At 45.2% G+C, this 25,973-nt stretch overlaps 2 protein-coding genes across 6 annotated transcripts in view; one reads left to right on the top strand and one right to left on the bottom strand.

The window, feature by feature from the left end:
- Positions 1-955: 955 nt before the first annotated feature.
- Positions 956-12,510, top strand: TRMT61B (tRNA methyltransferase 61B). The gene is made up of 7 exons (XM_077282096.1): positions 956-1,938; positions 3,622-3,724; positions 3,868-4,058; positions 4,134-4,225; positions 7,590-7,804; positions 10,860-10,943; positions 12,315-12,510. The coding sequence occupies exons 1-7, from the start codon at positions 1,105-1,107 to the stop codon at positions 12,380-12,382; spliced, it is 1,587 nt and encodes a 528-aa protein (XP_077138211.1). The 5' UTR covers positions 956-1,104; the 3' UTR covers positions 12,383-12,510.
- Positions 12,491-25,973, bottom strand: part of SPDYA (speedy/RINGO cell cycle regulator family member A) — a 72,153-nt gene continuing 58,670 nt past the window's right edge. For 4 of the 5 annotated variants that reach the window (XM_077282098.1, XM_077282097.1, XM_077282100.1 and 1 more), the window contains 3 exons: positions 18,675-18,846; positions 15,465-15,780; positions 12,491-12,627 (listed from right to left, as the gene is read on the bottom strand). In XM_077282098.1, the coding sequence (XP_077138213.1) occupies positions 12,545-12,627; positions 15,465-15,780; positions 18,675-18,846 (571 nt within the window). In that variant the 3' untranslated portion in view covers positions 12,491-12,544. The remainder of the gene's footprint in view (positions 12,628-15,464; positions 15,781-18,674; positions 18,847-25,973) is intronic. The other variant, XM_077282101.1, reaches the window with a different exon arrangement.

The following is a 25,973-nucleotide window of genomic DNA, read 5'->3' as shown; positions in this document are numbered from 1 at the left end:
ATTGTAATCAACAGGAGCCGCTAGCTGCACCTCTTGTCAATGCGGCAGCCTCCTATCTCTGCAGCAGCTGTGCCTCGTCAATGCAGCTGCTTCCTTTCCTTGCAGCAGCCTCCTATCCCTGCAGCTCCTTTAGCCTATGTGACAGCCTCCTCTCTTCACAGCAGCCTCCTCTCCCTCCAGATCTTCCATTTCCTTCCACAACCTCCTCTCCCTGCAGCTGCTCAGCCTCCTCTCCCTCCAGATCTTCCATTTCCTTCCACAACCTCCTCTCCCTGCAGCCTCCTCTCCCTCAAGATCTTCCATTTCCTTCCACAACCTCCTCTCCCTGCAGCCTCCTCTCCCTGAAGATCTTCCATTTCCTTCCACAACCTTCTCTCCCTGCAGCTGCTCAGCCTCCTCTCCCTCCAGATCTTCCATTTCCTTCCACAGCCTCCTCTCCCAGCAGCTGCTCAGCCTCCTCTCCCTCCAGATCTTCCATTTCCTTCCACAGCCTCCTCTCCCAGCAGCTGCTCAGCCTCCTCTCCCTCCAGATCTTCCATTTCCTTCCACAGCCTCCTCTCCCAGCAGCTGCTCAGCCTCCTCTCCCTCCAGATCTTCAATTTCCTTCCACAGCCTCCTCTCCCAGCAGCTGCTCAGCCTCCTCTCCCTCCAGATCTTCCATTTCCTTCCACAGCCTCCTCTCCCAGCAGCTGCTGCAGCCTCCTCTCCCTCCAGATCTTCCATTTCCTTCCACAGCCTCCTCTCCCAGCAGCTGCTCAGCCTCCTCTCCCTCCAGATCTTCCATTTCCTTCCACAGCCTCCTCTCCCAGCAGCTGCTCAGCCTCCTCTCCCTCCAGATCTTCCATTTCCTTCCACAGCCTCCTCTCCCTGCAGCTGCTGCAGCTTCCTCTCCTCGCAGCAGCCTCCTCTCCTTCCAGATCTTCCATTTTGTTCCACAACCTCCTCTCCCTGCCTCCCCCTGTCCCCGCAGCACGTGCAGCGCCTCGCACGGCCGGAAGCACTGGCCTTTTCCCCACGTGTGCGCTCTGCGCCGCCGCTTCCTTCCTTCTTGTCCCCGGATGATGACGCGCTGATCTGGGGAGATTCTCCGCCGCTGCCCCCGGGATGTCAGCGCTGTGTGCGGGGAGAAGGCTGTGCTCTGCTGCACTCTGGTGTCGGGCGCCCTCTGCTGGCCGTGCGAGGAATCTGCAGACGCGGAAATTCAGGGGGCAGCTGCAACATTGTATCATTTTGTGCTCAGCTTCACAGGGAGGTCATGATGCTGAGGGGCAGCCCGAATCCCCCCAACCTACCAGTCCCCTAGGTATAAGGACGTGGAGGAGGAGGTCCCTGTCTCCCCTGGATAGACTGAGTAGCATCATCCCTCCAGAATTTATCTCCCAGGAGATCAGAGATCTGCAAAGTCCAGAGCAGCTGAGCACAACAGGACCCCCATCATCCGCCCAAGACCACCCAGAGCAGCTCAGACCCCCATCCTCCCAAAACCACCCAGAGCAGCTCAGACCCCCATCATCCTCCCAAGACAGCTCTGAGCAGCTCAGACCCCCATCATCCCCCCAAGACAGTGGACCTCATGGTATTTCTGAGCAGCTTCCTACCCAAGAACCTTCAACATCCCACCAAGAGAAACTATGCTGCCCCCCAAATTCATCAGCTCAAGACTTTGCCCCTTTCCAGGGTGTCCCCTTCCAGTCTGGAGATCTGCTCCTAGCAGAGTACAAGAGAAGGCACTACTCCATGTTCAGGAAGATGTTTGTGCTGAAAGACTCCGGAAAGCTGGACAGTAACTGGGGGGCCATCAACTACACGGACTTACTGGGCAAACTGTCCGGGGAGAAAGTCAGGACTTCCACCGGGCACCAGTTCTTCCTGAGAAGACCCTCGCTGGATGAATATGTCTTGTACATGAAGAGGGGGCCCACCATCTCCTATCCAAAGGTCCGTGTCCCCCTGTGATGTGGCGCGGCCACTTGTGCTATGCTTGGTGATTTTCCTCTTGTCCCTTTATGATTAATGCACCAGTTGGGTCGAGCAAGACGGAGCGGGTGCAGGGCTCGGTATAACAGAGCGGATACATGGTACAGCCAGCTGATCGACACTTGGGCTCTTAGGTGGAGAGATTTGCCCTTAGAGCACATGGTTCTTGCATTATCCCTTTCCTTTATCGGTATCCTCTCCCATCCCTCGGGTCATCCTTTTTTTTTCTAACCGTGCTAACTGTAACTTTGCAGCTGCATGAGTCCGGTGTTGTCCGTGCAGAGGCACAATGACTGGAGTAATGAGGTTATTCCAGTAGTAGGGGCTCGTCACAAAGTGCAGGCAGTTCTGTACTGACTACACCCACTGCCCACACTAACACGACCACAGGCTCGTCTGGTGACAAGGGGCTGATGCACAACGTTCTCCTTGACGTCTCCAACATCGTTGGTGGCCATCATTTCTGCTCAGCGTGGATCGTCTTTCATCAGTGAACAGCGCTGAGGCCACTGGTCCCTCATCCAGCGTAGATGCCCCCAGGCCCATGGTGGTGAGGTCCAGTACCTTGCAGGGCGTCCAGTACACAGACCACACTGATGTAAATGGTTTTGAATGGTCTGACGTGACACTTGGGCGTCTCTCACCTCCATAGATGTGCCTGGAGTTGGGGGGCATTCATAATCCGGTCCTGAAGGGCATTGTGCACAATGAAGGGTCCTCAGTGTGGGATGTGGCAGAGGACGTCCACTTCTCTGCCGTTCTGTGACTCTTCAGTCTCTGTCACCTGCTGATGTCTCTGTGACTCTGAGCTCAGTGGCCTCCTCCGTCACATCCTCCCTGAAGCCTCACCATGGCGAGGTCCTGGTCCTCACTTGTTAGGGGTAGTCTTGGCCTCATGATGAGGAGGACAGTTAAATACCAATTCTAATTGAACCCCAACATTTGTTGGCCGATTCATGGATCAAACACCTGCTGTGAATTAAGCTCCTTGTTAGGGTATGTTTCCACGTTCAGGAAACTGCGTGTTTGACGCTGGGTAGAGCCGCAGCGTCCAACACGCAGCGTCCAGATGTTACAGCTTAGTGGAGGGGATTTCATGAAATCCCATCTCCACTATGCATTAAAAGACGCATGCGGCACACCCGCGGAAACGGACATGCGGTGCGTCTTTTCAGAACGCAGCATGTCCTTACAATGCTGAAACAACGCAGGTGACCTGCCAGTGACCTCAGGTGCAGATTTGGTCAGGATTTTACTTGCGTAAAATTGTGACCAAATCCTGATGCAATCCTGAACGTGGACACATACCCTGTGCGAAAAGTCCTGAGACACTGAACAGTGGGACGTGGGCATCCGAAAGTCTACAGACGTCACATTGAGGTCACCGGAAAAGGTCACAGGGCATTTTAGGATCGTCCTGAAACTTCACCCAAAAGACCAATATCCCTAACGTTTTTTGAGTGGTGTATGTAGAAGCCGGGGCCGCAGCGCCTCCAGTGATGTGGAGGTCAGAAACGTGACACCAGTGTGAACAGATCCTATCAAGCCTCCATGTCTCATGTTCTGGACCCCAATGAATGGTCTGTGATTTACAGAAATATACTTTTCTTTTTTCTTGAACACTGACTGTCCTGTCCCTTACAGGACGTTGCCTCCATACTGATGATGATGGACGTCAGTCCCGGAGATGTGATCCTAGAAGCTGGGTCCGGCTCTGGCGCTCTGAGTCTCTTCCTGTCGCGTGCTGGTGAGTTTGTCATTTGTTTAGTGTGATGTGAAGGAGAACGCAGCATAAATCGCTGTGATGGAGAAGAAAAAAATCTCATGCAATTTTGCAGAAAATTTTGACTTCCATTGTACAGGTTGTCACATTTCTTCCCTCCATTCCAGTGGGGCCATCGGGTTGTGTCCATAGCATTGAATTACGTTCTGACCATCACCAAGTATCCAAGAGAAACTTCTCAAAGTGGAAGACGGCGTGGGAAATTCGGAGCGGACGAAGTTGGCCGGATAATGTGAATTTTATCAACAAGGACATCCGGGACGCTATGTGTGACCTCCGGTCGGTGGGATTCGATGCAGTGAGTAACAGGTGGACAGGTCTACAGTAGCGGCCATCCCCCGTCACGTTCACTCATCGTGTCTCTGATTTCCAGGTGGCCTTGGATATGCTGAACCCACAAGTTGCATTGCCAGCAATAATCGGGAATCTGAAGCAGGGGGGCGTATGTGCCGTCTACATCACCAAGTAAGTCGACTGCTGCTGCAACCAATGCCGGGAACTGTACTGAAACACATGATGCACTTGTTGTTCTGCTGAGGGGTATATCGGTATGTGCCATACATAATACTGTCTTCCACCCCATATCCACAGACCCTACGGCGCACAGTCTCCTCCCTTCCCTGTGGACAAACCCCAGCGCAGAGTTGCACAGTTGTCTTCCTTTTCAACCCCCAGTGCACAGTCTACCCCGCCTGACGCACAGTCCCCTCCCCTGGTGCACCGCCGTCAATGCTGCATTACAAGAGCCATAACTTTATTTTTCTGTCCCTGTGGCCATATTAGGTCTTGTGACGAGTTATACATCTCTGGCAAAAATTAAGAGACCACTGCAAAATGTTCAGTTTGTCTGATTTTTCTCTTTATAGGTATATTTTTGAGTAAAATGTAAATTGTTCTTTTATTCTATAAACTTCTGACAATATGTCTCTGAATTTCCAAGCCATAAATTTTGTTTTGTTTTGTTTTTTTGCTGAAAATGAGAAATGGTCCAAATTAGAAAAAACCCCAGTGCTTTTAGACCTCAAATAATGCAAAGAAAACAAGTTCATAATCATTTAGAAACAACAATACTAATGTTTTAACTCAGGAACAGTTCAGAAATCAATATTTTGTGGAATAATCATGATTGTTAATCCCAGCTTTCATGCATCTTGGCAGCTTTCCACCAGTCTTTCACACTGCTCCTGGGTGACCTTATGCCACTCCTGGTACAATAATGTCAGCAGTTCTCCATACCTCCCAACCGTCCCGGATCCCGCGGGACTGTCCTGATTTTGACAGTCAGCCCCGGGATCCCGGGCGGGACATTGGTTGTCCCGCACTACGTGCCTAGGGCGGGGACAATGCAGGGGGCGGCACCTGAGTAACTTAGGTTTGTGGCTCTTTTTTTTTTTTTTTTTAATAAAAGCTGGGTCTCCTCCCGACCGACCCCGCCCCCCTGTGCGGCGCTGCCACGCTGAGGGAGAGAGCCAGCAGCAATCAAAATGAAAGGTCAGTGACTCACTACCTCCTGTGTGTGCACGGAGCTCCGGCTTCTCCTGCTCTTATCTGGTATCCCGGGAGAGAAGGAGAGACGGGGGAGGTGCCGGGACAATGCAGAGCAGCCTGTTAGCAGGAGAAACTGAAGAGCTGCACATGGACATCAGCCGCACCTGCACCACAGAGGAGATTGTGTGTGTGATGTGTGTTATGCTGCATGTGTGTGTGTGAGATGCTTCATGTGTGTCATGTTTGTATGAGGTATCTGGTGTGTATGTAATGGCTGTGTGTGTGTGATGGCTGCGTGTGTGTGTGTGTGTGTGATGGCTGGGTGTGTGTGTGTGATGGCTGCGTGTGTGTGTGATGGCTGCGTGTGTGCGTGATGGCTGCGTGTGTGTGTGTGATGGCTGCGTGTGTGTGTGTGATGGCTGCGTGTGTGCGTGATGGCTGCGTGTGTGTGTGATGGCTGCGTGTGTGTGTGTGTGATGGCTGGGTGTGTGTGTGTGATGGCTGCGTGTGTGTGTGATGGCTGCGTGTGTGTGTGATGGCTGCGTGTGTGTGTGTGTGATGGCTGCGTGTGTGTGTGTGATGGCTGCGTGTGTGTGTGATGGCTACGTGTGTGATGCATTTGTGTCAAAGCTGCATGTTTGTGAGCTGCGTGTGTGATACTGCGTGTGTGTGTGTGTGATGCTGCGTGTGTGTGTGTGTGTGTGTGATGCTGCGTGTGTGTGTGTGTGTGTGATGCTGCGTGTGTGTGAGCTGCATGTGTGTGAGCTGCGTGCGTCTGTGAGCTGTGTGTGTGAGCTGCGTGCCTGTATGTCATTATACAGTATGGAGAACTGTGGCCATTATACAGTATGGAGCATCATGTGCAGCCAGTATACAGAATGGAGCATCATGTGCAGCCAGTATACAGTATGGAGCATCATGTGCAGCCAGTATACAGTATGGAGCATCATGTGCAGCCAGTATACAGTATGGAGCATCATGTGCGGCCAGTATACAGTATGGAGCATCATGTGCGGCCAGTATACAGTATGGCGCATCATGTGCGGCCAGTATACAGTATGGAGCATCATGTGCGGCCAGTATACAGTATGGAGCATCATGTGCGGCCAGTATACAGTATGGAGCATCATGTGCGGCCAGTATACAGTATGGAGCATCATGTGCGGCCAGTATACAGTATGGAGCATCATGTGCGGCCAGTATACAGTATGGAGCATCATGTGCGGCCAGTATACAGTATGGAGCATCATGTGCGGCCAGTATACAGTATGGAGCATCATGTGCGGCCAGTATACAGTATGGAGCATCATGTGCGGCCAGTATACAGTATGGAGCATCATGTGCGGCCAGTATACAGTATGCAGCATCATGTGCGGTCATTATACAGTATGCATCATGTGTGGCCATTATACAGTATGGAGCACTGTGTGGCCATATTTTTTTGTTTATAATTATTGTATATGAAACAGTATGATTGGCAGTGCTAAATGGGTGTGGTTGGGATGTGGATATGGGTGTGACTAATTATGAATGGGTGTGGTTAGAGGCGTGGCCTAAAATTTGCCGCAGCGCGCATTGCGCGCCGCAAACTTTGTCCCTCTTTCCCTTCTTCAAAGGTTGGGAGGTATGATTCTCTGATGGCTTGTGACTATCCATCTTCCTCTTCATTACATTCCAGAGGTTTCCAATGGGGTTCAGGTCTGCAGATTGGGCTGCCCATGACGGGGATTTGATGTGGTGGTCTCTTAATTTTTGCCAGAGCTGTATTTGTTGTTGGTTATGTTCTGGGCATATGATGAAAAAGTTTTATTACATTTTTGATGGGGCGATGAAAAAACCTCCCAGTAATTCTGCCATCACTTTTTTTTCCTTTGTGTTGTGTTTTTATGATGTTATTTTATTCCCTTGGTTGATCTGATTATTACAATGTAAATTTTATGTAATTGTTTTTATTATTTGCATTTCTGCATTTCCAAACCTAAAACATTTGCATTTTTTCTGTCAACAGAGCTGTGATAAAGATGAGTACTAAATAATTAGTATTGGAGTTTTGTTATAGATGACTTTTTGACCATTGTTTAGTCAAATACTGTATATTTTTTTTGAGGTGTGGCAAGACCAAAACAACAGCAATTCTGCCATTGTGTTTTAAGGGTTATTTTTCTATAGGATAAATAACATGTGATTACAATGTTTGTAGATCATTCACGATCCTAGACCATGTGTAGCGGGTTTGTACCGTGGTCTGTCACCTTCGAGCCACTCGGCGTGATGTATCGCTACTTGTCTTCTGCCGACTGTAGATAACACAAGCCCCTTCTTTATTCTTTACCTTCTGCAGCATCACGCAGGTGATTGATCTGCTTGAGGGCATTCGATCTTGTGAACTTCCCCTATTGTGTGACAATGTTATGGAGGTCAGCATTACCGACTGGCTGGTAGCCCCCTCCCTACGTAAAGATGGCAGCGTCTCCAAGAGAGTAGATCCCCAGTGGAACTGGACTTCTGAAACCCAAACTCCAGAAAAAGGAGATGAAGACGACAGTCAGACAGACGGTAAGACGATTTACATTAAAAATGGCCGTACACTAGTAATTGCCGGACGATTTGTGGCGGATGTCTGTATATAATTTGTCCTGCCTGGTTGGATTTTTTCCCCCCATCATTCTAGGATGCTATGATTTAAAAATTGATGTTAAACGACCAATCTGCATCGTATCAATCAGGCGACACAGACACGGAGCTGTGATTTGTAATGTTATTTTATTGTATTATGTGGCGCGGTATCTAGTATAAATGTATATATTTTCCTACATTTGAAACTTTCACTATCAGGACAATGCTGACACCTCTGATACGTGCAGACCAGTTCATGTTTATAGCTGAATGTCTGAAACAATCAGATATGGGACACGTGACAACTACTAAAGATATAGTACAAGATACGCAGAGCGCACACGTGCCCCTTACAGGGCTGCCAGACTGAATTTTTTTGCCGGGGAAACTCTGTAAAATGCTGATAATAGCAAGGATCAACAGTCTCCAAAAATATCTTTTAAACTGGTTGCCTAGGGATTTACTAGAGTATGGTTTGTAACACTGGACACTTACTTTATGTTCATGTGCATATATAATGTATAGAGAAAAGTATGTGCCCTTCCAGAAGCTTTTCTGACCCCCCATTTTACATCCACAGACATTAATTTTATTTATTTATTTATTTTTTTATATAGCGCTAACATATTCTGCAGCGCTTTACAGGTTGCACACATTATCGTCGCTGTCCCCATTGGGGCTCACAATCTAAATTCCCTATCAGTATGTCTTTGGAATAGAGTTGACCCTCTGCAGATAAAACAGCTACCGCTCTTCTGGGAAGGATTTCTACAAGATTTTGGAGCTAAAAGTCCCACAGACACCTCCAAAATCTTGTAGAAAGGCTAAGGCTATGTGCACACGTAGCAGATTTTTCGCGTTTTTTTTCGCTATAAAAACGCTATAAAACCGCGAAAAAAACGCTCACATTAAGCATCCTATTTAATAGAATGCAATCCGCATTTTTTGTGCAAATGCGGCATTTTTTTCCTGAGCGGAATCGCATTCCGGAAAAAAATGCAGCATGTTCATTAAATTTGCGGAATCGCGGGGATTCCGCACACCTAGGAATGTATTGATCTGCTTCCTTCCCGCAGGGGGCTATGCCCACCATGCGGGAAGTAAGCAGATCATGTGCGGTTGGTACCCAGGGTGGAGGAGAGGAGACTCTCCTTCACGGACTGGGCACCATATAATTGTTAAAAAAAAAATAATAATTAAAATAAAAAATCATGATATACTCACCTTCGATGGCCCCCGGAGTCCTCCCGCCTCTCAGCGCTGCACGCGGCCGCTTCCGTTCCTAGAGATGGTGTGTGTGAAGGACCGCGATGACGTCGCGATCACGTGACCGCGACGTCATCGAAGGTCCTGCACACACACCATCTATAGGAACGGAAGCCGCTGAGGAGATCGGCTGTTTGCGGAAGGTGAGTATAACCATTTTTTTTTTTTTATTATTATTTTTAGCATTCTGTCTTTTACTATTGATGCGGTATAGGCTGCATCAATAGTAAAAAGTTGGTCACACTTGTCAAACACTATGTTTGACAAGTGTGACCAACCTGTCAATCAGTTTTCCAAGCGATGCTACAGATCGCTTGGAAAACGCTAGCATTCTGCAAGCTAATTATGCTTGCAAAACGCTAGTTTTCTGCGGGAATATGCATGCCAATTCCACATGCGATATACCCGCAGCAGGAGTTGCAGAATTGCGGCGGAAATTTCCGCGGCAATTCTGCAACGTGTGCACTTAGCCTAAAGGTGTTGGAGGGTTGAGGTCCGGGCTGTGTGCGGCCGCTCATGTTCTCTCCCCTCCATGTCTGTATGGGGCTCTGTGCGGCCGCTCATGTTCTCTCCTCCATGTCTGTATGGGGCTCTGTGCAGCCGCTCATGTTCTCTCCTCCATGTCTGTATGGACCTTGTGCACTGGGCACAATCATGGGGGGCAGATAAGGGTCTTCCCCAAACTGTTCCCACAAAGCTGAAGCTACAATTTTCCACAATATCTTGTGCTGAAGTTTAAGATTTCCCATTACTGGATTTGAAGGTCCGAGGCCGCCCCCTGATAACTCATAGCATTATCCTCCTCCACCATCTGTACAGAGGGGGCACAATACAGTCAGGGGGTAACATCATCATGGAATCACCAAACCCAGACTCCTCCGTCAGACGCCGATAGAGAAGTGCGATTTGTTCGGCATTGTGCTTGGTGATGTACGGCTGCATGCAGCTGCTCAGCCATGAAGTTCCCTGTGGGGGCGCAGTGTCTGTGCTGATACCCAAGGAGGTCTGGACTCTATAGTTATAGGGTCAGCAGAGTGGTGGAGACTTTTCTGTCCTCTACTCTTCAGCACTCAGCCCCCCCCCCCCCCCCCCGCTCTGTAACATTACGGGGTCTCCACTTTTTGGCTGAGTTGCTGCAGTTCCTTCCACTTCTCAATATCACTCACAGGTGATGGGGGAAGATTCAGGAGGAAGAAATGGCAAGGACAGACTTGTCACCCCAGTGGCTTCTATTACAGGACTGCGCTGGTATCAGTGAGTAAAAGCACCGGCATGGTGGGGGGATGAAGGGTAAACACTGGGTGTGAGGGTCCAGATGTTATACACTGGGGATCAATGTTAAATATGGGGGGTGAGGGGCCAGATATTTACATGGGTGAAATGGTGTTGTACATCAGAATAATTTTAAATATTCAACAGAAGTAAACAGACTTAATCTGCCTGAAAAAGCGCCGCAAAAGAAGTAATCTGCCCATTCTTCAGGTGGCTTATTTTGGATGCTGCTCGCTTTTTATAGGAAAAAGATGCCGGCATTGGAGTCTCACAAAACTGGCAGCAAAGCTCCTTCAGGAAAAACAGGAAAAAGATTTCCAGTTTTCTCCTGAAACGGTATCATATTGGAAAACCTCAGCGGCTCCACTGTCAGAATTAAGACCCCGTGTGCACATCTCTTGATGTTTGTATATAGATCACTGACATTTCCTTTTTTTTTTTTTTTTTTTTTTTTCAGATGGAGATTATGTCAGTGGAGCTCATCCTTTTGGACAGGTGCCTTACATTGCCCGGCCGATGCCCTGGCAGATAGGACATACAGGTAAACATGATTTCTTGTTTACAGAACTGGCACCTAATATAACATACTATAAGTTGTGGGTAAACCCCCAGTGAAGCTGCAGGAATCTACAGGAACGGGGAACACAGAAGCATTTTATTGGTAATTGCCTTCATGTTTTGGAGGGCTGCTGGGGGCTTTCTTATGTTTTGGTGTCATAAATAGAGGTTTAGGGCCACAGACCGACAGAGATCCATATGTTTCCTGGGTCTTCTGAAAAGGAACCTGACAGCAGATTTATGCTATGTCTGATGACGAGTGCAAGCAGCAGGTCCCCGGCTGACTTAGCCCAACCCTATGTGTGTGCATAGGTACAGACCTGTCCATCTAGAGAAGCTGGGCGGGGAGAAGCCGCTGGGGGTCCTGCCTCATGGACTCATCATCAGAGAAGTATTGTCCCTGGCCAGCTTTTAACACACAGGTGCAATCTCACAGCTGGTGTCAGTAGTTCAGGCAGGATGAATCTGCTCTCGGGGTCCCTTTCTGATGAACACTTGTTTATTTGGCCAGTACGTTCTCCTCACTTGCCACAATGCTTATGCGTTTTTGCTTTGGACGAGTTTGCGCCTGTTTACAAAGGGCAGAGGACAGAAAACTATAGCCGGACGTCTGTCAGCAACTGCTATTCATTCCCCTGAGAGCAAAAGGATCAGACGTCTTTGAGGGTGAGATGGCAATATCTTTTGGTGGACAGTTGTCACCCCCATAAACAAAGAAAGTTTGTCATTCCCCCACAACTGGCAGATTGGGTGGCCTTTGCTCTCAGATGGATGGTGCGTCAGACTCTGACACTGGTGCACGTTCCCTTCTGTGCTGACAAGTAGGACAGCTGTCTGAAGTCATGTTGGCACTTACTGGGAACCTGTCAGTCAATTTTATGCTGGCGTTTCCATTTTTTTCTTCTAACAGCATTTACCGATTAGGTTAATTAATTTTACATTTCAACAACACTGACTTTTCCTGACATGGAGATGCCACGTTTATTTTTTAATTTTTATATATTTTTAAAATCATATTTTCTTTTTTTTACTTTACTACTCTTTTAGGGGACTTAAATCTGTGATAGCCCGATCTCTTGTACTATACACAGCAATACTACAGTATATAGTAAAAATCAGAGTCTCCTATGAGCACCAGCCACAGGCCGGTCTTCATGGGAGCGCCACCATGACCGGTACGGGGCCTATCTTCAGGTTTACTGCTCTTACTAACAAACTGTATTTAAAAAATGTTTAAATCACTGTGCAATTATTTTCCAACTTTTTTTTTATCAATAAGAATACAATGTTTTCCAGTGCTGGCTTGTTGTACAATTCTGATTTATCAAATGTTTATTTTGCTACTTTTTTTTAGCTTTTCTTGTGAAACTGAGAAAATTTAAAGCAGCGGCAGAACAGACAGAACCAGGGAGCACCACCTGATGCCAACGACCGAACAGATAATATCTATATGTTTATGTAATACTACACATATTGATTTAAATTCTGCAAAACATTTTCTTTTTTTCTACAATGTTTGACTTGCTGAAATAAAACTCTTGTGAATGTTTGATGCACCTGCTTCTTCGTGCAGATGGACTGACATTAATCCTCGTTGCTCGCGAACCATTCCATGGATTTGTCTTGGAATCGGAGGTTTTGTCTTGTCTTGCCATTTGCTCGGTTCTCTGTAGGAGGCAGAAGGAGAAATCAGTATTTTATTATTGTTTCACATGTACATTTAGATGAAACATCAGAAATCGGTTTATTTTTCACTGCATAGCAGATACAGATGCTCAGATTACAACTTTAAAACAATTAGATTCAGATATGAAAATCTCAAAAGTTGTAGATGTAAAAGAAATTATGAACGGTTGTGGAACCTTATAGAGATCCAAAAGATGAAGTCAAGTCACCAGGTTGCACCATAAATCTGGGATAAAACAGTTTTGAGAGGGTAAAAAAATTTCACAAAACTCTTAGTTGTTATTTTGTGACTTTTGATGACTTTACACCAGTTCTGGCAACTTTTTGAAACGTGAGCAAAACTCAGCAGGACGCAGTGGCCAAGCATGGCTCAACTAATTCATTATGATTTAAGCCACAAAAGTGGCATTTACTTCAGACATATATGTACACCAGTCCTAAAGCGGACGCCAAATTAGTTATAATTTACTCCGCAGCACTATGGATCAAGACTAACATACTACCGCACTGAAGGAATAAACTGGGATCCAAGTTTTCTCAAATTGGAGATTTATTACAAGACCGCTTCTGTTACTGATCTTGTGGGGGCATTGATATCCACCCATAACGAACGTTTTTGTCTTTGGGTAGCAAGAGATCATCCAAACCAGAGGATGAGTGAAATGCCTTTGACTGGGGTATCTGGTTTTGCCGATATCCCCAGTCATGTTCAAAGGTGCTTTACTGGGTCAAACATTGATTATCAGGGTAGTTTCTTCTCAAGCAAAACTGATTTATATGTTTTCTCAGAACACATTACCTTTAAAACTCCCAAAATATGATGGAACTCCACAAGGCGAACCAGTATCTTCTAAAACCTGCCCAAAATGAAGACGTGTTTCTGGTGCCTGTCTCACACCTGTGTCCTAGTTATGTGATGATCACACAGGTACGTGTGTCATTATATAGATATAGGAGGCTGTGTCTTGTAACCAAAAAAAAATCATCTCTTGTAACTTAGTGAGTAGTAAAAAAAAGCCCAACAGCAAGCAGAGATTGTGAAAATCCACAGGAATTGGTAATGTACAGGGTGGGCCATGTATATCGATACACCTAAATAAAATGGGAATAATTGGTGATATCAACTTCCTGTTTGTGGCACATTAGTATATGAGAGGGGGAAAACTTTTCAAGATGGGTGGTGACCATGGCGGCCATTTTGAAGTCGGCCATTTGGGATCCAACTTTATTTTCTCCAATGGGAAAAGGGTCATGTGACACATCAAACCTATTGAGAATTTCACAAGAAAAGCAATGGTGTGCTTGGTTTTAACGTAACTTTATTATTTCATGAGTTATTTACAAGTTTCTCTTTGTTTACAGCCATTGACGTGTCGCAGAGGTTAACACGTGAGGAGCGGATAGAAATTGTGTTGATGTCTGGTGAACGCAGTACCCGGGTCATTGAAGCAGATTTCAATGCAAGACACCCTACACAAGGAAACTGTCACCATTCCCATGTTATTTACGTGTATCCATATAAATGGGCCACCCAAAAAAATTTGCCTCTCCTCATGTGTTAACCTCTGCGACATGTCAATGGCTGTAAACAAAGAGAAACTTGTAAATAACTCATGAAAGAATGAAGTTACGTTAAAACCAAGCACACCATTGTTTTTATTGTGAAATTCTCAATAAGTTTGATTTGTCACATGACCCTCTTCCCATTGGAACAAATAAAGTTGGATCCAAAGTGGCTGACTTCAAAATGGCCGCCATGGTCACCACCCATCTTGAAAAGTTTTCCCCCTCTCATATGCTAATGTGCCACAAACAGGAAATAGATATCACCAACCATTCCCATTTTATTTAGGTGTATCCATGGCCCACCCTGTATATTGGAGAACTAAACAATAAATGAGCTATAAATGCTGAAACCATAACACCTTTTTGTCCGATCTTGTTCATTTTTTTGTAAGCCGCTTCCTAGACTATAAAGCAATGAATCTCCTGCTCTATATGTGCATACACTTCCCTAGTCCCCTGTTAGTCTTTGTTTACCTGTCATAAGGTATTATATGGTGTAACAAGTGACCACTGCTGCCAATCACTGTCTGCAGTCACCGCAGCTGCTAGTGGTTGGCACCAAAGGTCACGTCATAGCAAAGCAACAATGCTTGGGCCGCTGTGTAATGAAACCCCATCGGGGGAACCAGGAAAGAGATTACACGGGATTGGTAGGATTATTTATAAGTTATTACTAGTTTTTGTTACTTGAGACCATCATAACCTGTCTGGTGAAACCTCCATGGGGTTGGCCAACGTATTTAATTTAGAAAACTAGTGTCCAACAAGTATGGAACTGCAAAGGATGTTTTCTTGTCTCACCAATAAAGATGAGAAAAGATTTGTGTGCCCAGTTCCAATCTCTGCTCCAGTTTTCTATTGCAGCTGGGCTTCACTTCTAAGGCCAACAGCCCCAGTCCGACATCTCATGGGCATCTGTCGCTTCATAGGCCGTGCAACATCACAGGCTCCTCTGTCGGTCCTAAGCCATGCAATGTCCTGGGCATCTGTGGTTTTTTATTCCCCACGATGTACCTGAGCTCCTTTATTGCTTACTAGGCCCTGTGACATTATGACATTGCCCATGTCCTAGAAAGCACAAAGCTTCCGGGCAGAGGACACTGGCCACAGAAGTGATGTCCACCAGCCAAAGAGGACAAGACCAGAGCTTGGTCCTGGGTTCTGCACCTTTTTTTGCTAATTTCTATTCACTATCATAAAATACAGAAGTTAAAGTTTTAGGCTATGTGTACATGGTTTTACAGAAACATACCTTGGTGGTAATGATAACACTGTGGAGGATCAATCAGCATTTTGTCTGATGGAGAGTCCAGAATATTGTGTTGTGCTCTGCGCTCATCCACTGACAATGTCGTATCGGATAAAGACGATGAAGAGGATGACGATGAAGAGTCACATAATCCCACACCGACAAACTGTCCTTTCTTACCACAGAGGGAACAGTCCTGTGGTGTGGCACAGGGGCCACGGGGGATTCTGAATTCATCACTGTAAGTTCTCAGCGCGCCGCTGTGGTGGTCAGATCGCTCACGCTGCCAAATGTTGTGTGTCGGTGCGATCGCCATGACCTGCAAATAAAGCACTGTTTATTCTACAATACAACATAGTTTGGAACTGTGAATCATATGGTAACATCTGAATCATTTTTACTAGACCAAATACAGTGTAATGGTCTGAATTTACAGCATCATAAAGATGTATAATTATATATACGGATATATGCTGTAGTTACTTGCAGACTATTACACTGGCCATTAGGCCGGGATTTGGGGTCTTAATACACATGATAAAATACATCAGCATTATGGCCCTTCATATAAGGAGCAAGTCAACAAATGGTCTGCAATAATTCCAGAGCAAAGTCTGAAGCCCAATTTACTACTACACTATGGATTTTTCTGTGGATTAGTTACAGATTTCACCCTTTGCTTTAAGGAGAATTCAAGTAATTTCCCTACTTTCAGAACATAATATTTCTGATTTGCTAATTTCCTTTAATTGGATCCACTACTACTTTAAAAAAAAAAAAAAAAAAATCTATGGAATGTCAGCGTAGATGGATGAATTACACCTAAGTGTACATACATTACTGATCCTGAGTTACATCCTGTATTATACCCCAGAGCTGCACTCACTATTCTGCTGGTGCAGTCACTGTGTACATACATTACATTACTGATCCTGAGTTACATCCTGTATTATACCCCAGAGCTGCACTCACTATTCTGCTGGTGCAGTCACTGTGTACATACATTACATTACTGATCCTGAGTTACATCCTGTATTATACTCCAGAGCTGCACTCACTATTCTGCTGGTGCAGTCACTGTGTACATACATTACATTACTGATCCTGAGTTACATCCTGTATTATACTCCAGAGCTGCACTCACTATTCTGCTGGTGCAGTCACTGTGTACATACATTACAATACTGATCCTGAGTTACATCCTATATTATACCCCAGAGCTGCGCTCACTATTCTGCTGGTGCAGTCACTGTGTACATACATTACATTACTGATCCTGAGTTACATCCTGTATTATACCCCAGAGCTGCACTCACTATTCTGCTGGTGCAGTCACTGTGTACATACATTACATTACTGATCCTGAGTTACATCCTGTATTATACTCCAGAGCTGCACTCACTATTCTGCTGGTGCAGTCACTGTGTACATACATTACATTACTGATCCTGCGTTACATCCTGTATTATACTCCAGAGCTGCACTCACTATTCTGCTGGTGCAGTCACTGTGTACATACATTACAATACTGATCCTGAGTTACATCCTGTATTATACTCCGGAGCTGCACTCACTATTCTGCTGGTGGAGTCACTGTGTACATACAGTACATTACAATACTGATCCTGAGTTACATCCTGTATTATACCCCAGAGCAGTGCTCACTATTCTGCTGGTGCAGTCACTGTGTACATACTGTACATTACATTACTGATCCTGAGTTAAATCCTGTATTATACTCCAGAGCTGCACTCACTATTCTGCTGGTGCAGTCACTGTGTACATACTGTACATTACATTACTGATCCTGAGTTAAATCCTGTATTATACTCCAGAGCTGCACTCACTATTCTGCTGGTGCAGTCACTGTGTACATACTGTACATTACATTACTGATCCTGAGTTACATCCTGTATTATACTCCAGAGCTGCACTCACTATTCTGCTGGTGCAGTCACTGTGTACATACATTACATTACTGATCCTGAGTTACATCCTGTATTATACCCCAGATCTGCACTCACTATTCTGCTGGTGCAGTCACTGTGTACATACATTACATTACTGATCCTGAGTTACATCCTGTATTATACCCCAGAGCTGCACTCACTATTCTGCTGGTGCAGTCACTGTGTACATACATTACTGATCCTGAGTTACATCCTGTATTATACCCCAGAGCTGCACTCACTATTCTGCTGGTGCAGTCACTGTGTGCACACATTACATTACTGATCCTGAGTTACATCCTGTATTATACCCCAGAGCTGCACTCACTATTCTGCTGGTGCAGTCACTGGGTACATACATTACATTACTGATCCCGAGTTACATCCTATATTATACTCCAGAGCAGCACTCACTATTCTGCTGGTGCAGTCTCTGTGTACATACATTACATTACTGATCCTGAGTTATATCCTGTATTACACCCCAGAGCTGCGCTCACTATTCTGCTGCTGCAGTCACTGTGTACATACATTACATTACTGATCCTGAGTTACATCCTGTATTATACCCCAGAGCTGCACTCACTATTCTGCTGGTGCAGTCACTGTGTACATACATTACATTACTGATCCTGAGTTACATCCTGTATTATACCCCAGAGCTGCACTCACTATTCTGCTGGTGCAGTCGCTGTGTACATACATTACATTACTGATCCTGAGTTACCTCCTGTATTATACTCCAGAGCTGCGCTCACTATTCTGCTGGTGCAGTCACTGTGTACATACATTACTGATCCTGAGTTACATCCTGTATTATACTCCAGAGCTGCACTCACTATTCTGCTGGTGCAGTCACTGTCTACATACATTACATTACTGATCCTGAGTTACCTCCTGTATTATACTCCAGAGCTGCGCTCACTATTCTGCTGGTGCAGTCACTGTGTACATACATTACTGATCCTGAGTTACATCCTGTATTATACTCCAGAGCTGCACTCACTATTCTGCTGGTGCAGTCACTGTGTACATACATTACATTACTGATCCTGAGTTACATCCTGTATTATACTCCAGAGCTGCACTCACTATTCTGCTGGTGCAGTCACTGTGTACATACATTACATTACTGATCCTGAGTTACATCCTGTATTATACTCTAGAGCTGCGCTCACTATTCTGCTGGTGCAGTCACACATAGTAGTGCACATTTGTGCTGTGATCACAGCCTTATGGAAGGTTTAGTAGAGTAGTCACTGGCCTCATCACAACAGCGTTTGCTCACAGCTGCCCTGTAGTTTATTCTAGACCATAAATCATCTTTTGATGCCAGAAAGCCTGTGAAGTGCTTGCGCCAATTCTTTCCTAAGGCCCACGGAAATATTTCATATTTGGCTTCTTCGTAATCCTCCTCCATTGTGTTTGCTAGATATCTGTAAAGAACACAGTCTGTAAACTATACTGGCAATAAGAAACTCAATCACAAATTTTAAGCTACATAAAGATGCTAAACTGTAAGAAAGCGCTAGTGATGTACAAACTCCGGACTGAACTGTTTCCTTTTCAAAGTCTAAGTTGAAGTTTTGTTTTATAAGATGTGTTATGTCAAATGGCAAAATCTACGGTTACAGTAGCTTGTGAAAGTATCCACTCCCCATGACCGTTTACCTACTTTGTTACATTACAACCGGTGGGTAAATATTTTTGAAATCCGATTTGTGTGTGATGCATCAGTGCTAAATAGTCTAAGTTGATGAAGTGAGGTGAGAAAAATTAGGCATAAATAACATTTTTGGGATCATATAACTAAAAATTGGAAAGTGCATATGTATTCACCCCTTTCTCTATCGCCTCATTGGGGGACACCATGGGGTGTATGGTGCTGCCACTAGGAGGCTGACACTATGCAAATAAAAAAATTAGCTCCTCCTCCGCAGTGTACACCCCACCGACAGGAAGTAGGATATTCAGTTTAGATTAGTGTCAGTAGGAGGTGGACACGGGTCTTTCATTAGACCCATATCTACCTCAGTGTGCGCCGTTCCTTTTCAGGTACCACGGAGGGATACAGTGTGAACAGTCACAACTGTACTCCCACAAAGAGACTATGAGTACGGCGTGTACTGCCATCCCGTATCCTCATACGTCTACTGTAATCGGCAGGACCCCAGCCCCTAACACAGAAGCCTGTTGTAATCTGATCGTCGGTCCTGCCTCCATCTCCCACCCACTCGCCCACCAGAGCCTGTCGGTTGGAGGAGACGCGGATGTCCCACAGAGTTTTCGGACGTCCGATCTATCCCGGATAAGGAGGTATTTTTTTCTCTCTTTCCTCCCCAGGGACCTCTCCAGGGACCTGTCCATATCTTCTGATTATTTGGGCCTACTACTAACCATCCGTAGGTCAGTTTATAGTGCTGTCTTCAGGCTATCTTCATTATCCAGTGCGTTACTCCTATCATAGATGATTTACCAATCACTGTTTATACGTTCTGGCTGTCTTTTACTGAGTCAGCACCCGTATGTATACCATGACTCTCATGACTGTTCACTGTTCTATCCTAGGGGCCTTTGAGCTACCTCAATACCAGAGCTCCCTATCTATTTCTTAGTGAAGAACTCTTCTTTCTTACAGACACTGGATAAAGCCTCGAGCAGCTCCGGATTTGATTTCCGAGGGTGGCGTGAACAGGTTCTCCCACCTTGGACAAGAATTGGACCTTACTCGGTGCACGCATCAACCAGTGCGGAAGGCTGCTCCAGGCCTGAATCCAATGAGGAGTTTTGTGATAATACGTTTCTTTCTTCAGCAAGATTCGTATCCTTTCCACTGGTATCTTCGGTCATGTGGTGTCTTGCACTTAGGTAAGTGGGTCCACACACTACAATCCTCTCCCTGTTCCAGAGAGTCCAGGACACATTGGGTCTCCAATGTCATCAGGAAGGATCTTCCTTTCATCAGGTTTCTTCTGGGGTCTATATGCTCCTTCCTAGGGCCAAGTTTCTATGGCTTTGGCATACTCCATGTTTTTTTCATGGATTTTCCTCCTTTGCCCGCTCATTTTTTACTGTGTCTCCCACCGCCTGTCTAGATCCTCATCCCTATACGCTTTAATTTAGCTGCCAAGTCGTCAGTAGTTTATGTTCTACCTGATTAGATGGGCTAACGGTTGTCTTTTCCGACGGTTCTCCTGTTCTGAACCGTTTTGTGTTGGTCGAAATAGACCCTTCACCGTTGTGATGAGATCCAGGGACCACCTTTCAGTGTCTTGCCATCCAGCAGGTTCACAATAGCCTACTCTTAAGTCTTTCCTTGTCAATTCAATTTAATGGTCTTTCCTCATCCTTTTCTCAGAATTCTAGTCCAGCCACTTCCAAAGAGGGTAGCACCTCGGTATCTCCTCTTTTGAGCTCACTGCGAATTGGACCAATTCTCCGACTATGGTCCCTCTGGTTTCCAGACTTTCCACCATACAGTCCTCCCTCTCCCAGGGGGTGCATCCCTTGAGGATACCAACGGCGGACTCAGTCATTGACAAGGGCAACCTTGGGCTGCATTGTGCCCTGCCTTTGCTTCCACCTGGGTAGCAAGTTTATAGTCACAGAGGCCGCCCTTGCGGACCAAATTACCCTGGCAGGGAAGTATCCGCCTTGCCCAGATGCCGCTGCAGGTGCTGCTCGGGCATGCAGTAATATTGTGACCTTCCAAAGGCCCATTTGGCTTACAGCGTGGCAGGCGAACTTATCCTCAGAGTCCCTTAACGACTGGCCTGTCCAGGGTTCCCATCAATTTGGCTCCAAGTTGATCCACATTATTAAGATGATCACCGGAGGGTCGAGCACTCTCCTTCCTCTGGCTAAACCTCGTTGTTCTCCTGGGGGCTTTGTTTTCTCAGCGTGTTTCGTCGGGGATCCTAGATTTCTGAACGGAAGGGTCCATCCTTGTCTTTTCAGTATGAAATCTCATCATTCAGTAATTACTTCCTGGGAACCGCATGAGTTTTCCTTTGTCCCATGGAAGCCCTTATCCAGGTGTTGATCTCTCAGGGCATCAGACTTTTCTGCGTTTTGCGAGGGGTGCACCTTTTGTTTCTTTTTGTAGCTTTCTTTTTAGGGCTCCCAACCACTCTGAGTCTCGCAGAGTGTGTGGCAGCAGTTTGCACATTCTGTGGATCACAGCTTCAGTGCTCGTCCCGTATCCCGCCATTGTTCTCCATGGCCCCGTCCATCATTATTTATTCTTTCCTTCGCCTGGCTCGGACTCTTCCTTCGTAGCGCTTTCATCAGGCTACCTGTCCAGGGCAACGTGCGTCTGTCCGGCTAAGGCCGTCCCTGTCCCTTTTTCAGAACACTGGCTCGACGTATAGAGGCCCTCTGGCCTCCAGGTCAGCGAATGCTCGCTGAATCCGGTCGACATGGGTAGGTATACCAGGTCAGATCAGAGCGTCTTCTTCTGGGTTAGGGCACACTCTACCTGGGCAGGGTGCGCTTAGGGATTCCGCCCTGCACCTCGACAGAGCAATTTGCAAAATCCTTCAGAGTCCATGTCTTTCTTCGGTGGATGCCGGCTTAGCTAGAAAGACCTTGCAGGTGACGGAGGTGAGTTCTTGGAGTTATCGGCTGTTCCCTCCCCTTGGGGACTGCTTTGGGACGTCCCATGGTTTCCTGTGTCCCCCAATGAGGCAATAGAGAAAACAGGATTTTTGGTTGCTTACCATAAAATCTGTTTCTCGGAGCCTTCATTGGGGGACACAGCACCCTCCCAAGTTGAACAGCTCTGTTGTATTATACTGTTACAGTTTGAGTTTCTGTGTAATATTTCTAATATTTATTGCTTCTCCTACTGTTTTCTCACTAAGGCTTCTTTCATATTTGCGTCGTCTGCTGTACGTTGTTGTGTAGTAAAATGACGTGTGGACGGACATTACGAAAATTGTGAAAAACATGTGTGATGCATCCAGTGTAATGACGGATGCGTCGTTTGTGCTGTTGCCACAATTTCAATGGAGAAATTGCTGGGAATCATATGTCCGGGGACGAGAGAGAGAGAGAGAAGCAGCATACACCCATGGTTTCCTGTGTCCCCCAATGAAGGCTCCGAGAAACAGATTTTACAGTAAGCAACCAAAAATCCTGTTTTTGCTATGAAGCCCCTAAAAAATTCTGGTGCAAGCAATTCCCTTCATTTGTGATAATACAAAAATGATCAAAAAAAGTACACATAATTTGCATCGCAGTGTCTGGAACGACCAGATCTATAAAAGTGGCATGTTATTTATTCTGTTTGGTGAACGACCTAAAAAATAATAATAAACAGCACTCCAAAAATGTTGCTTTTTCATCATAATAACTCACAAAAGAAGTGAAGAAAAAGAGATCAAAAAGTCATATGTAAAAAATGGCATAATTGAAAACACCAACCCGTCCTACGAAAAACAAGCCCTAATATGGCTCATTCGGCAAAAAAATAACAAAGTAACAGCTCTCAGAATAAGACGATTTTTGTAAACTACTGTTTTTAGTCTGTAAAAGTGGCAAAACATAAATAAAACCATATAAATCTGGTATCGCTGTAATAGTACTTACCCGACAAACAAATCTGTCTTATCACTTTTAGTGCACAGTGAACGGAGCAAAAAATAAATAAAATAACTGAATTGCTAGTTTTTGTTCATTCTGTGTCTGAAAAATCTGAATAAAAAGCGATCAAAAAATATTATGTACCCCAAAATAGGACCAAAAACATCTGCAACTTGTCTTGCAAAAAAAATAAGCCCTGATACAGCTCTGTTTACCAAAAAAAGAAAAAGCTTACAGCTCTGAGAATATGGCAATGAAAAAAAATACTTTTTATAAAAACGCATTTTTACTGTGTGATAGCAGCAAAACAAAAAAAAAAAAAAAAAAAAAACCGATATAAATCTGCTATCGCTGTAATTGCACCGACCTAAAGAATAAATTCTCCTTATCACTTATACTGCACAGTGACATGCGAAATAAGCACTATTCTTGTACTGCTGTCTATTTGTTCATTCCACTTCCCAAAAATCGGAACAAGGCTTGGTTCACAATTATCCTAGCTCTCCGCTGAACACTTACGTCGGGGTTTCCATTTCAAGCAAAACCCTGAACAGGACCACTCACTTATGAGGCAAATGGAGTCACTTTGGACTGGTCTGTTTTCCTGCGTTGTCCCATCATTTTAGGAGTCTTTTTAGCGCACAAGTGGGGCGACCAGAGATCTGTGCACACCTAAAAAGAGGGATATACCACCGGAGCAGATGCCAAACAGAGTACGAAGTGTCTCCATCTGCCTCATGATGGGTGGTTCCGTTGGGGGTTTCATCTGAATCTCATATTTGTGGGATTTACACAGAAACCCCCACATAAGTGCTCAGGGTAGAACACAAGAATGTGATCCAGCCTTTTACTGGATTATACACCAAAGTGTTACCGATAAAAACCCTAATTTATCCCGCACAAAACCAGCCCCCACTCAGGTCCGTCATCTGTCACTGTAACTATAGGGGTTCCCACGTTACTAGTAGAACAAAGTCTCTGGAAAAGTGACTTAGCTCCCACCCCCTCAAATAAAATCCAGTGAATTCTGCACTCCCAAATCCCCACTCCTTATGAGCCCCACTGTGCCTAAACCACAGTAAGAGGCCACATGTTTGGCATTATTGTATTGAAGAGAGAGCACTTAAATGGGTTGTACACTGCTAGGACAACCCCTTCGTAAACTAAATGTTCAGCCCAGATGAAATAATAAAGTCTATACTAGCCTCCCGAAGTGGTGCCGTTCTCACGGTGTCTGCACTTGTGGTTTACTTATACACAAAAATTGTAAAGTTTGTTTTGAGTTTGCCAAAAGACATGTAGGAGACTTCCCAAATCTATAGAGGAAGGTACTGTGGTCACATGAGACCAAAATCGAACTTTTTGGACACCAAGGTAAATGCTATGTCTGGCGCCAAACCAACACAGCTCATCACCCCAAGAACACCATCCCAACAGTGAAACCTGGTGGTGGCAGCATCACGCTGGTGGGATGTTTTTCTGAAACAGCAGCAGGGACAGGGAAAATGGTCAGAGTCAAGCGGAATGATGGATGGTGCGAAATACAAAGATATATTTGAGCAAAACCTGTTTCAGTCTTTATTTGCTTTTATCAAAAAATGATAACAGCAAATAAAGCAGTGCTTCAGCATCTAACTATAAGTACCCCTTTATTTTCTGTTATTATTTTTGGTATCAGTTGTAGTCTGTATTGGACCATTTATCTGCTTTAGGTCTCTTACTTTTCCTACAGTGCTTTTGGTGGGGCAGCTCTGGGAGACACAAGTCTATTGATCCTAGGGACTCCTAGGGCCAGCCGCCGTGTAGCTGGGGCGCAGTATCTGCTGAAAAGTAGGGTGTCAACCTACGCTGTCAGGTAGGACTGGATTTAGCAGTGAACAGCTTAGTGAGGTACTATAAATCTTTTTTTCTATTATCTATAGGCCACCTTATCAATGTTGAACTGTTCACTTCTCCATTACAACCCTCCATATTGGTCTGTCTATATCTTATTCGTAATATAGCACCCTATTGTCCTTATCTCCTGCACCTGAAGGCTTTTTTGTTTCCTTGACTCACCAGTAAAGGGATATCTAGGACATTTAGGGATAGCCACCGAGGAGCAGGGGTGCCATTACTGGCTTATCTGTTTAGGGTGCCAACCTCCACTGACAGGCAGGCACTGAGTTTAGGGGGTTTATTGTAGTGTGAACGTAGTGAGCACGGTATGTACGGTGATTGTAGTTTGTCTTTGATCTTTTAATTTGATATATTAAAAGTTCAATTTTATCTTGTATATCAATTTTGGGTTTCTTTCTCTAGTTAGTCAATGTTAAAGTCCCAAACAACCCCTTTAGGGAGTAAAAAACAGACAGCACAATGATGGCATTCTTGTACTTTTTTATTTTTTCAAATGTTGATTTCTATCGACAAGTTGAAACCGTGATATGGATCATAAACAGATGTATTTCAGGGTTTTTTTTTAAGAGAATCGGTTCACAAAAAAAACACGGTTTCACAAAAAAATATGGGTATTAACAGCTCTATAGCCTTTAGTAGCTAAGTGTCCTAACCCTGGAAGAAAAACCCGATCGAAGACGTGAAATACAGACATCTGAAGGGGGCTTAAGCTCCAATTTGCTCCTTGTGGGTTTTTTCTCCATCCTTTTTGGCAATACTTTTTACTTTCTTACAGGTACAAATACAAATATAATAGGTGGATGTACTAAAGCATGCAATTTTTCAGGTTATATTGGCGTCTATGGAGAAAACGCAGCCATCGTAAGGCAGAATGTATGACATATGGATGTACCCACACTTTAGCACCTAAGAATACGGTAATTCTGGCTGTGTATTTAGGATCTATTGTATATGGAGAATATACATACTAAGGCATTAAGTCACATTCACACAGTCAGTATTTGGTCAGTATTTTCCACCAGTATCTGTAAACCAAACCCAGGAGTGGGTGATAAATACAGAAGTGGTGACGAGTTTCTAT

This window comes from Ranitomeya variabilis, chromosome 2 (genome assembly GCF_051348905.1).
Source record: "Ranitomeya variabilis isolate aRanVar5 chromosome 2, aRanVar5.hap1, whole genome shotgun sequence".
In the NCBI taxonomy this organism is placed as follows: Eukaryota; Metazoa; Chordata; class Amphibia; order Anura; family Dendrobatidae; genus Ranitomeya; species Ranitomeya variabilis.
This window is presented reverse-complemented; position numbering and strand designations above follow the sequence as displayed.

What these genes read in the sequence shown, in the direction of transcription:
- TRMT61B (XM_077282096.1), top strand. Translation starts at nt 1,105, where the DNA reads ATGTCAGCGCTGTGTGCGGGGAGAAGGCTGTGCTCTGCTGCACTCTGG. An exon ending in CCACCATCTCCTATCCAAAG is followed by an intron (nt 1,939 to 3,621) that starts GTCCGTGTCCCC and finishes TGTCCCTTACAG; the next exon opens with GACGTTGCCTCCATACTGAT. An exon ending in TCTCTTCCTGTCGCGTGCTG is followed by an intron (nt 3,725 to 3,867) that starts GTGAGTTTGTCA and finishes CCTCCATTCCAG; the next exon opens with TGGGGCCATCGGGTTGTGTC.